We start from the raw sequence: 12,110 nt of genomic DNA, 5'->3' as shown, positions 1-12,110 counted from the left end.
GAAGCCAACCCTGTAAGCCGTGTCGTCAGTCGCCCCTCCCTCCGTCAGAGCAACGGCAGACAATCGTTCCGCGCCTTTTTTCTGTGCGGACGCCATACCAAGGCAAGCATGGAGGCCGCTGAGCTCATTTTGGCAATTAGGAGCACATTAACCACCACACGCATTATCCAGCAGTATATGCAGCACCAGAACATGGCAACGCGATACCGGGCGAGGAGGCGACGTCAGCGCGGTCCCGTGAGTGATCAGGACATGGACACAGATTTCTCTGAAAGCATGGGCCCTGACAATGCATGCATCATGGTGCTAATGGGGCAGGTTCATGCTGTGGAACACCGATTCTGGGCTCGGGAAACAAGCACAGACTGGTGGGACCGCATAGTGTTGCAGGTCTGGGACGATTCCCAGTGGCTGCGAAACTTTCGCATGCATAAGGGCACTTTCATGGAACTTTGTGACTTGCTTTCCCCTGCCCTGAAGCGCATGAATACCAAGATGAGAGCAGCCCTCACAGTTGAGAAGCGAGTGGCGATAGCCCTGTGGAAGCTTGCAACGCCAGACAGCTACCGGTCAGTTGGGAATCAATTTGGAGTGGGCAAATCTACTGTGGGGGCTGCTGTGATGCAAGTAGCTCACGCAATCAAAGATCTGCTGATATCAAGGGTAGTGACCCTGGGAAATGTGCAGGTCATAGTGGATGGCTTTGCTGCAATGGGATTCCCTAACTGTGGTGGGGCTATAGACGGAACCCATATCCCTATCTTGGCACCGGAGCACCAAGCCGCCGAGTACATAAACTGCAAGGGGTACTTTTCAAAAGTGCTGCAAGCTCTGGTGGATCACAAGGGACGTTTCACCAACATCAACGTGGGATGGCCGGGAAAGGTGCATGATGCTCGCATCTTCAGGAACTCTGGTCTGTTTCAAAAGCTGCAGGAAGGGACTATTCCCAGACCAGAAAATAACTGTTGGGGATGTTGAAATGCCTATATGTATCCTTGGGGACCCAGCCTACCCCTTAATGCCATGGCTCATGAAGCCATACACAGGCAGCCTGGACAGTAGTCAGGAGCTGTTCAACTACAGGCTGAGCAAGTGCAGAATGGTGGTAGAATGTGCATTTGAACATTTAAAGGCGCGCTGGTGCAGTTTACTGACTCGCTTAGACCTCAGCGAAACCAATATTCCCACTGTTATTACTGCTTGCTGTGTGCTCCACAATATCTGTGAGAGTAAGGGGGAGACGTTTATGGCGGGGTGGGAGGCTGAGGCAAATCGCCTAGCTGCTGGTTACGCGCAGCCAGACACCAGGGCGGTTAGAAGAGCACAGGAGGGCGCGGTACGCATCAGAGAAGCTTTGAAAACCAGTTTCATGACTGGCCAGGCTACGGTGTGAAAGTTTGTTTGTTTCTCCTTGATGAAACCCCCCGCCCCTTGGTTCACTCTACTTCCCTGTAAGCTAACCACCCTCCCCTCCTCCCTTTAATCATTGCTTGCAGAGGCAATAAAGTCATTGCTGCTTCACAGTCATGCATTCGTTATTCATTCATCACACAAATAGGGAGATGACTACCAACGTATCCCAGGAGGGGTGGTGGAGGAGGGAAGGAAAATGCCACACAGCACTTTAAAAGTTTACAACTTTAAAATTTATTGAATGACAGCCTTCTTTTTTTTGGGCAATCCTCTGTGGTGGAGTGGCTGGTTGGCCGGAGGCCCCTCCACCGCGTTCTTGGGCATCTGGGTGTGGAGGCTATGGAACTTGGGGAGGAGGGCGGTTGGTTACAGAGGGGCAGCAGTGGCAGTCTGTGCTCCAGCTGCCTTTGCTGCAGCTCAACCATACACTGGAGCATACTGGTTTGGTCCTGCAGCAGCCTCAGCATTGAATCCTGCCTCCTCTCATCACGCTGCCGCCACATTTGAGCTTCAGCCCTGTCTTCAGCCCGCCACTTACTCTCTTCAGCCCGCCACCTCTCCTCCCGGTCATTTTGTGCTTTCCTGCACTCTGACATTATTTGCCTCCACGCATTCGTCTGTGCTCTGTCAGTGTGGGAGGACAGCATGAGCTCGGAGAACATTTCATCGCGAGTGCGTTTTTTTTTTTCTTTCTAAGCTTCACTAGCCTCTGGGAAGGAGAAGATCCTGTGATCATTGAAACACATGCAGCTGGTGGAGAGAAAAAAAAAGGGACAGCGGTATTTAAAAAGACACATTTTATATAACAGTCGCTACACTCTTTCAGGGTAAACCTTGCTGTTAACATTACATACATAGCACATGTGCTTTCGTTACAAGGTCGCATTTTGCCTCCTCCCACCGCGTGACTACCCCCTCAACCTTCCCCCTCCCTGTGGCTAACAGCGGGGAACATTTCTGTTTAGCCACAGGCAAACAGCCCAGCAGGAATGGGCTCCTCTGAGTGTCCCCTGAAGAAAAGCACTCTATTTCAACCAGGTGACCATGAATTATATCTCACTCTCCTGAGGATAACACAGAGAGATAAAGAACGGATTTTGGTTGAATGCCAGCAAACATACACTGCAATGCTTTGTTCTACAGTGATTCCCGAGTACATGTTACTGGCCTGGAGTGGTAAAGTATCCTACCATGAAGGACGCAATAAGGCTGCCCTCCCCAGAAACCTTTTGCAAAGGCTTTAGGACTACATCTAGGAGAACCGCAAATGCCAGGGCAAAGTAATCCTTTCACATGCTTGCTTTTAAACTATGTATAGCATTTTAAAAGGTACACTCACCAGAGGTCCCTTCTCCGCCTGCTGGGTCCAGGAGGCAGCCTTGGGTGGGTTCGGGGGGTACTGGCTCCAGGTCTAGGGTGAGAAACAGTTCCTGGCTGTCGGGAAAACCGGTTTCTCCGCTTGCTTGCTGTGAGCTATCTACAACCTCCTCCTCCTCATCATCATCTTCTTCGTCCCCAAAACCTACTTCCGTATTGCCTCCATCTCCATTGAAGGAGTCAAACAACACGGCTGGGGTAGTGGTGGCTGAACCCCCTAAAATGGCATGCAGCTCATCATAGAAGCGGCATGTTTGGGGCTCTGACCCAGAGCGGCTGTTCGCCTCTCTGGTTTTCTGGTAGGCTTGCCTCAGCTCCTTCAGTTTCATGCGGCACTGCTTCGAGTCCCTGTTATGGCCTCTGTCCTTCATGCCCTGGGAGATTTTGACAAAGGTTTTGGCATTTCGAAAACTGGAACGGAGTTCTGATAGCACGGATTCCTCTCCCCAAACAGCGATCAGATCCCGTACCTCCCGTTCGGTCCATGCTGGAGCTCTTTTGCGATTCTGGGACTCCATCATGGTCACCTGTGCTGATGAGCTCTGCATGGTCACCTGCAGCTTGCCACGCTGGCCAAACAGGAAATGAGATTCAAAAGTTCGCGGTTCTTTTCCTGTCTACCTGGCCAGTGCATCTGAGTTGAGAGTGCTGTCCAGAGCGGTCAGAATGGAGCACTCTGGGATAGCTCCCGGAGGCCAATACCATCGAATTGTGTCCACAGTACCCCAAATTCGAGCTGGCAACGTCGATTTAAGCACTAATCCACTTGTCAGGGGTGGAGTAAGGAAATCGATTTTAAGAGCCCTTTAAGTCGAAATAAAGGGCTTCATTGTGTGGACGGGTGCAGGTTTAAATCGATTTAACGCTGCTAAATTCGACCTAAAGTCCTAGTGTAGACCAGGGCTTAGACCTTTTCAAAAGCTGGGCTACAAATGTCACATAAACGGGCTTGTGGATGATAATTCAGCTCACTCTCTTCTAGTCCTGGCAAGAACCAGGAAGAATAGGGCAAAACTGAAAACAGATAGCTACAGATTTAACTGAAGTTTTCTGAGCTTCCACAAAGATTTGGTATTACATTTGAGACCAAAGTTTAGGATGATTTATACTTTATCCAAATGGAAAATCTCTATCACACATCCTCCTCACAACTGATGCCTAAGCAGTTTTAGTGGAAAAGCCATTCAAATCACTGTCAGTAAGACGTCCCCAATACATTTTGTTCAGAGACTTAGATGAAAGTGTGCTTGGCCTGTAATCATTTGAGTGAATGTTCCATTTAAACTGCTGCCAAGACACAAACATGAAGTCCAGCTGCAGTGAATGAATTCAAGTAAAAAATAGGTGTGTTAATAACCATGTATAACACACATAGAAAACATCAATCATTCATAGATACTAAGGTCAGAAGGGACCATTATGATCATCTAGTCCGACCTCCTGCACAACGCAGGCCACAGAATCTCACCACCCACTCCTGCGAAAAACCTTTCACCTATGTCGGAGCTACTGAAGTCCTCAAATCGTAATTTAAAGACTTCAAGGAGCAGAGAATCCTCCAGCAAATGACCCGTGCCCCATGCTACAGAGGAAGGCGAAAAACCTCCAGGGCCTCTTCCAATCTGCCCTGGAGGAAAATTCCTTCCCTACCCCAAATATGGCGATCAGCTAAACCCTGAGCATATGGGCAAGATTCACCAGCCAGATACTACAGAAAATTCTTTCCTGGGTAACTCAGATCCCACCCCATCTAACATCCCACCACAGGCCATTAGGCCTATTTACCATGAATATTTAAATTACCAAAATCATGTTATCCCAGTATGTCCCTCGGCCCGCGCTGCTTCCTGCAGCTCCCATTGGCCTGCAGCGGCAAACCGCGGCCAGTGGGAGCCACGATCAGCAGAATCTGCGGACGCGGCAGGTAAACAAACCAGCCCTGCCCACCAGGGGCTTTCCCTGTACAAGCGGCGTCCCAAGTTTGGGAAACACCGCCATAGATAAAGGGACACAGTCAAATCCTAAACCGTTTGAACTCTGGCTGAAAGATCATCTTGCTTCCCTTGTGATATCACAGAAATTGCAGATAATGGAGATACTCAAGCTAAAAGGCCCCTGGTTTAAAAGGGAGGGGAAGCTGTGGGAGTGCATTCTCTCTGAAGAGGCCTTGACACTGTAACTCACTTTGCTAAAAGTCAACAAATCCAGGCACTGTCAGACTAAGTTGGGGGCATGCTAAAACGCTCACCAGGGAGGATTAAACTGAGGTTTTGAGATGGGCATTTATGGTGGGTGGAGGGGGCTGCTGAAAAGGGAATTTGGGTTATCAAATAGACTATGCTGTGAAGGAGCCTTGAGTGGTAACGTTTTTTCTAATTTCAGAGTGGTAGCCATGTTAGTCTGTATCAGCAAAAACAAGGAGTCCAAGGACTCCTCGTTTTTTCTAATAAGATATTTATCTTTTGTTTGTATTTGTAACATTTGTACATGGGTTAAGCATTGTACATGGATAAAAATACACAGTCAAGTCCTTGCAGACATACATTTAACATACTTGTACAGTGCAGTTAAGCACATCTACTTTTATAACTTAATATTGTCTAAAAGATTTCTATTACTCCAAGTCTGCTCTTTAATTTGCTGTATCTGACTCCAATTTACGCTGCAGGGCTGTGGTAGAACTGGTGACTTTGAGCATATCAGGTGGAAGTGTTCTTTTGCCTTATATTACTGGAGGTGTATACTGTGGTGAGCCAATATTTTTAAAACAGAAATCAGCTATTCAAGGCTTGCTTTACTGATGTCCTAAACACTGTATTATTTTTATCCTCTTTTGCATCTGGTACTCTTGCAGCTAAAGAAGTACTGCCACAGAATCATGCTCCAATTAATGAAAGGTTTGTTAAATAGAAGGATATGTTATCTAATGGAAACTTACAAGTAAAAAAAGAATATATACCATTTATGTGGAGACATGGCAACTCTTTATTATGTATGTAAACCAGCAAACCTTGCTAGCATCTCATATTAATATAATGTTTGGTCAGTAATAGTTTTAGTACTGTCTAATTTCTAGATGTGTTGACTAATTAGATGCTCTTTAGAACTCTGCATTATTTTGAAACATGATTCATCTTTTCATTTTTAAAAAGGAGGAAAAAAACTATGTAAAAATGTCATTCTCTTACTCTACACATATGCTCCACGCACTTGTTCAAGATGATTATTTTACCTACATACATTTTTCCCCTATTGTTGTTACAGCAGAGCCAATACAGCTATGAAAGAACACGCCAGATTCTATTTTAACTCAGGCTTCATCAACAGAATGGCCAGCTGAGGGCAGACTGCAGAATCTTTATTAGGAGTCATGTGAAAGTTAGAAAACAAACACATACAGCTTGATTTTTACATCCCCAGCTCAGCTTGTGGTCCTGGCATTTATCGCAGGGTGAAATTCTCCCAGAGGCAGATGGGCCAGGGAAGAGCCGCAATATAAAGAAACTATCACAATTCCATTGTGCTCTGGTGGGTGGATGCACAGCAGGCATGCAGGGTACTCCCAGAGCCCTTTTTAGTAGCAATGCTGAGCTCCAGACAGGCACTAGGGGAGCAGGATGGGTGTGGACAGATTTCAAGATCTGCACTGAACCCATAGCCACAGATGCATGTAGACTAGAGGACACACAAGGTTAATTTCCCTTATAACAGGCAAGAGCCTGATTTAGAAGCCATGGAGGGACCATTAATATTTTAATAAAGGATTCCTACAAGATGTTTCCCTTTATACGCACGATTTATAATAAACGCTATGTTCTTTTAGCCAGAGAGGCAAGTTCTGCATAAAAAAGGGATTAAAAACTGAACAATCCATATTTATTTTTTCATTTAAACAAAAACCCTCTCCCCCACCAAAGGAAGAAGGCAACACCACCTGGCAAACAAGCTTATATTTAGCACAAAGGTTGGAAGTGTTTGCATTTTGTTCCTATCTATATTGACACTATTGCACAGAGCTTAATCTATATCATTTGAAGAGAGGCTAGGTGTGTAAAGCTCTTGTGGGGAGCTCTGGGCATGTCCTACCTCAGGGAAATCTGAAAATCTTTGACACTTGGCACAAGCTGGTGCATTCCAAAGGCAAAAAAAAAAAAAAAAAAAAACAATCAGATCTTAGAAGTATTCTTATGAGTCCCATGAATCAGTCTTCTTGCAGAAATATTTAAGCAGATTTCATAAGAGGAAGGCACATCACCCCAATCTTTCTGAAAAATTCTGGAGGAATTATAACACAGGGCTTTCATAACTGTCACGAGCCCCTCTCATTACAGCTGATAGGGTGACCACCCAATTCCTTATTTAAAGGGACACTGACCATTTTACACATTCATTTGAAGCTTATGATAACTGCATTGTATTTTTCTGTTGCCCTAAAGTATATGCTTGAGAGACAAGTATATGATATGCTAAGAGAAATAGAGTGAAATAAAGTGGTGTCCCTTATTTTTCATGCGTTTTTTCTCTTATTTCCATCCAACAATTGTGGTCACCCTACCTGCTACCCCACTCCCTATCGTGTGTATGTGTGTTTCATTATGTCCACTACAATCCCTATAAAGTTCCCTAAACAATGACCATTCAGGCTTTGGGCAATGAGGGGGATAAGTGGTGAATTTTGTCCATAGAGAATATAGTCTTTATGTCATCTTCACTGAAGGGAGGAATATATTTTTGAAAGCTATTCACTTTTCAGTCAGTCTGTCAAATACTCTTTGTACTGTACACTGATGTATGCCGTCCCGGCCAATACGTACTGTTTGTATATGGTTCCTTTAACACTGTTTTAAAAATGTTTCCATCCCATAATACCTTTAAAAATAAGAAAGGAAGAAAAAGAAAAAAACTCTTTGTCCTGCCTCTAAAGTAAGCAGACTGGACTAGCAGATACGTTCACAGATAGGTTTACAGGTAGAATTTACAATAAATCCTGTTTTTTCCTGTAGTTACTAAATACTAGAAATACCAATCTTTTAAAAATATTATTTTTTAGTAAAAAAACCCCCACATTATCTGTACGCATGCACAAATTTAAAGTTGCATGTATAGCCTTAGGAGTTTAAGTTGAGGGGGAAGGGAGCAGGGGCTGAAAATTTCTTTTTTATTATTAATTTATAAAAACAATAGCCAAAACGGTGCATAGCTCCTGAATGAGTAAAAGAGAACAAGTCAATCTTAATATCCTGGTTTTTGTTGATTTCAACACCTACTCTAAATCTTTGTTGTCTTGGTTTATCTCACAGCACAATCTCAACTACTGAACACATCAGTCTGCTGATATAGCAAACTTCCAGGCTGAACTTCCTCATTGCTGAAAGAATGTAGAAAGGGCAGTAGGTGTGTGTATGCTTGAAAAATGATAAAGAGAAAAGACCAACCGATGTTTTCTCTACCTTTTAGAGGTCAATTTCACAATGAGCCTACAAATGAACATGTGATAGCACAACCCCATATATCATGCCATGCATGAGTGCTCTGAACACTCTTGCATTCCTGTAAGATGCTTTTCTAATATTTTTTTTATTTTGAGAATTGATTACACATCTCAGCACAGGTATTTTGGGGATCAACAGTCCCTTATTATTACGGAAGTCCCTTTTCCTAATCTCCCTTCCAAGGAGGTATAGTCTGGAACAACAGCTGAATTAATTGGCTACAATTTTATGAGCTACAACACTCAACCCCTGTCCCCTGACACAAAATGTATTCAAATAGCTGCTTTGGTTAGTCAGCTGCTAAGTGACTATGAGGCAAATACCACCATCACCATCCCCCAAAAAAGTGTTAAACTTTCCCTTATTTAGGTTCAATATCACTACTTGTAGCAGCATTAATCCCTAAAGAATACTATGACTCTGAACAGTGGGAAGAGCCATGTATAGCTACCTAAGTAATCATAGCTCAAATAAGTGCTAACAAGACAGATAACAGAATTTATTTTTAAATATAAACAAAAATTGTGGAACTAACAAGACACCTGCCAAACTTCAGTGCTTGCTCACTTTGCTTTCTACTACACAGCATCCCCATCTTTCATTCGTACATATCTATTTACCCTGTAAAATCTTCAGCGCAAGGACTTTGTCTTCAGGCTGTCTGTAAAATGCCTTTAACACATTTGATGTCATATAATTATAGTTTTCAGAGGAACAGCCGTGTTAGTCTGTATTCGCAAAAAGAAAAGGAGGACTTGTGGCACCTTAGAGACTAAAGCTCATGCTCAAATAAATTGGTTAGTCTCTAAGGTGCCACAAGTCCTCCATATAATTATAGTTGTAATTTATAACTAATAAAGCATCCTGAGTTCCTCAAAGTCTACACAGGTTATGCCAGGGTTTTAAAAGTATGTTTTTATGCACGGACAAGAAATATCTTTTAAAATACAAACTGAATTTCAGAATCTAAAGCCATAAGTGGAGAAAAACAGTAGTGTCTGCTCTGCAATCTGTACACATGTTGTGCCCATTTTCCTTTTTTCTTAAAAATAAAATCACAAAGATTCTTGACTTTCTGATCTCTTCTGGCTGCCCTTTCAAATTAACCTTATCTGTCTTTTAACATATATGTCCATTACAAGTTATCTGATCTGTGCATTTTGACCTTGCCTAGGTTTGTTTCTTGAGGTACCGAGACAGACCACCTTTGCAAAATGTCATACGAAATAACTGATCTGTGGCAAACCTCCTCTCTCACATACAGAGCCCTATGTAAAATATCCCATACAATGTATCTAATAGGTCGCAAATTACTCTTGTACGGCGTGGTCTGACACACATGTACTGATACACATATAAGCTTGCAAAATAAGCCTGGTCTAGCCCAGATCTCCAGTCCCGTCGCATCATACTGAAGGTTATTAGTTCCTCCCGACGTCTTCTCCCTCCCGTTCCCCAGGCACAACCGGCCCCTTGCTGGGGCACCCCTGATCCCCGTCATCTGTGTCGGTTTTACCTGGTCCAGCGGGATGCCCAGCAGCTGGCTGAGCGGGTGCAGCAAGGTGGAGCCCGTGGTTCGGTAGGGGACGCCGGGTGCCTCTGCCATCCTGCATCCCTCCCGCCTGGGCCTCCCTCCGCTCCTAGCCACCGCAGCGCCGGGGCCGGCCGGAGCCCCGCACACACACACACACACACACACACGTGCGCCCGGCCGATGCAGCGGCGGCGGCGGCGCTTAGGCTCTGCCCCTCCGGCGGCCGCGGGTTGGTTGCGATGCCCGCTCCCGGCTTCCTACTCGGCGGGGGGAACTGGGCGGCGGCCGAAGCAGCATCCTCCAGGCGGAGCCTCAAGACAACCGCCCGGGGCTGGAGGGGGAGCTGGCTGGCGGCCAGACCCCGCCCACCGGAGCCAGCCGGGACGTGCCCATAGGCGGAGCCGCCAGTCACTCGGCGCGCTGGGCGGAGGCCGGAGCGGGCGGGAGCTGGAGTCAGTGGAAGCGCGCGGAGGGCCGCGGGGGCCGCTGGGTGCGCGCGGGAAGCGAGCGGAGCCCCTGGGCGCGGGACACTCGCCGGGCTCCTGCCCGTTACTCCGCCCGCTGAAACGTCACCTGCGCCGGCCCGCTTACTGCTGCGGGGGCTGCGCCCGCCTCTGGGGAAGCACAGACACTCCCGGCCCCCCCGCTGGCAGGGGCTGCCTGGCAGGCGTCTCTGGGCAGCTGGTCCGCACCTCGGCAAAATGATCCTGGAGCAGCGGGTGAGGGGTGAAGCGAGGGGAGCCCTTCACTTGGAAACTGGCATCTAATGCCCCCGCATCCCGTGTGAAACACCGAGTCATTAAAAAAAACCCAAAAACCATTTTCTAGGGCTAATCATGCCCATCACAACTTTATCAAGAATAAAACACTGGGGGAGGAGAGGGGGTGTCCCTGCCATATAAGGTTGTCCCATGCTGTTCGTACAGTTCTCTTTTTTTCTCTTGAAGGGTAAATGCTCACCTTGCAGCTGCCCAGGTTTGTGTCTGGCAAAAATCCCTAGGGAATGTGGGACCTGTAGAAACTGTCACACAATTTAGGTATATACGGCTGAAGAGTAGTCTTTCAGGATGGGAAATTGTACAAAAAATGCCAAGGGATTCCATTTTTTTGAATGGCATGGATAGAATAACCAGGAAGAGCTATCTCCCACTTCTGCAAAAGTTAGTCGTTGTTGGTGTTTATTCATACCTACTGTCAGATGCCACTTCTACTTTTTGGGAAACAGCTGACACATTATGTATTTTTGTTGTTATTTCTTGTTACCCCTGACCTTATTAATGACACTAAGATTGTACTGATAAACAGCATGTGATCCACACATTCAACCCAGAATATAAATACAATTTTCAGCACATCTAGCCTATAGGAATGTAGGGCTGGAAGGGCCCTCAAAAGGTCATCTAGTACACACGCACATGCTGAGGTAGGACCACGTACACATACACACCACCCCTGACGTGTTTTTCTAACCTGTTCTTTAAAACCTCCAGTGATGGGGATTCCACAAGCATCCCTTCTTCAATAAACTTTTCTAGTGCTTAACTATCCTATAGTTAGTAAAAGCTTTCTAAGGAATATAGTTTCCTCTTCAGCTTAAGATAAGCTTTAGTACAGAGGTTCTCAAACTGTGATCCGTGGACCACCAGTGGTCCGCAAGCTGCATTCAGGTGCTCCAGGGATAGTTCCCTCCAAGGTGCACACCTGGGTGGCCGCACACGAGAGAATGAAGGGCCAGCCACCTAATTAGTGGAGCCACACAGGAGTGGTTCCACTAATTAGGTGCCTGGACCCTAGAGAAGACGCACATGTAGGTGAGGTGGTGGCCTTGGGGGGAATAAGGGGTAGGTGTGAGGTGGCAGTAGGGCGAGAAGAGAGGTTGCGGGGGGGGGGGGGGGGGATTTGGGATGTGCAGGGCTGCGGCGGCCAGAGAAAGAGGCAACTTTCCCCAGCTCCGGGGCTGCGGCTGCTGGGGAGAGATGCCCCTCCTTCCCAGCCTCAGCTCTGTGGCTGCTGCACTGGGGGAGAGAGGGAGAAACCCCCCTCCTTCCTTGCCCCAGCTCATGGACTGCCGCAGTGGGGGAGAGAGGCACATTCATTACATTAGAAAGGTAAGACTACTGATATTAAAATATGAGTTGTATGCTTTTATTTGTAGAACAAAAAATGTTAATTACGAAGGGTTTTTTTATATAGCGCTTTTATCCAAAGTGCTTTACAATAGTTAGCTAACAGTACAGACAACATTTCGAAAGATCATTAAGTGGTCTGCCGAGACCCTCAGCAATTTTCAA

The 12,110-nt window shown here is 46.2% G+C and overlaps 2 protein-coding genes across 2 annotated transcripts in view; both read right to left on the bottom strand.

Annotated features, from left to right (window-relative positions):
• Positions 1-10,318, bottom strand: part of MBOAT1 (membrane bound glycerophospholipid O-acyltransferase 1) — a 91,710-nt gene extending 81,392 nt beyond the window's left edge. Inside the window, exon 1 of the mRNA XM_073331898.2 lies at positions 9,802-10,318. Coding sequence (XP_073187999.1) covers positions 9,802-9,891 — 90 coding nt within the window. The 5' untranslated portion in view covers positions 9,892-10,318. The remainder of the gene's footprint in view (positions 1-9,801) is intronic.
• On the bottom strand, positions 1,625-3,657 carry LOC144930214 (uncharacterized). Its single transcript, XM_078851605.1, has 2 exons — positions 2,756-3,657; positions 1,625-2,166 (listed from the first exon to the last, which is right to left on the bottom strand). Exons 1-2 carry the CDS (start codon positions 3,339-3,341, stop codon positions 2,012-2,014), a joined length of 741 nt encoding a protein of 246 aa, XP_078707731.1. The 5' UTR covers positions 3,342-3,657; the 3' UTR covers positions 1,625-2,011.
• Positions 10,319-12,110: the final 1,792 nt, after the last annotated feature.

The sequence above is a fragment of the Lepidochelys kempii genome, chromosome 2 (genome assembly GCF_965140285.1).
Source record: "Lepidochelys kempii isolate rLepKem1 chromosome 2, rLepKem1.hap1, whole genome shotgun sequence".
In the NCBI taxonomy this organism is placed as follows: domain Eukaryota; kingdom Metazoa; phylum Chordata; order Testudines; family Cheloniidae; genus Lepidochelys; species Lepidochelys kempii.
Note: the sequence above shows the minus strand (reverse complement) of the source record. Positions and strands in the feature narration are given on the sequence as shown.

What these genes read in the sequence shown, in the direction of transcription:
- LOC144930214 (XM_078851605.1), bottom strand. Translation starts at nt 3,341, where the DNA reads ATGCAGAGCTCATCAGCACAGGTGACCATGATGGAGTCCCAGAATCGC. An exon ending in AGGCGGAGAAGGGACCTCTG is followed by an intron (nt 2,167 to 2,755) that starts GTGAGTGTACCT and finishes TCTCTCCACCAG; the next exon opens with CTGCATGTGTTTCAATGATC.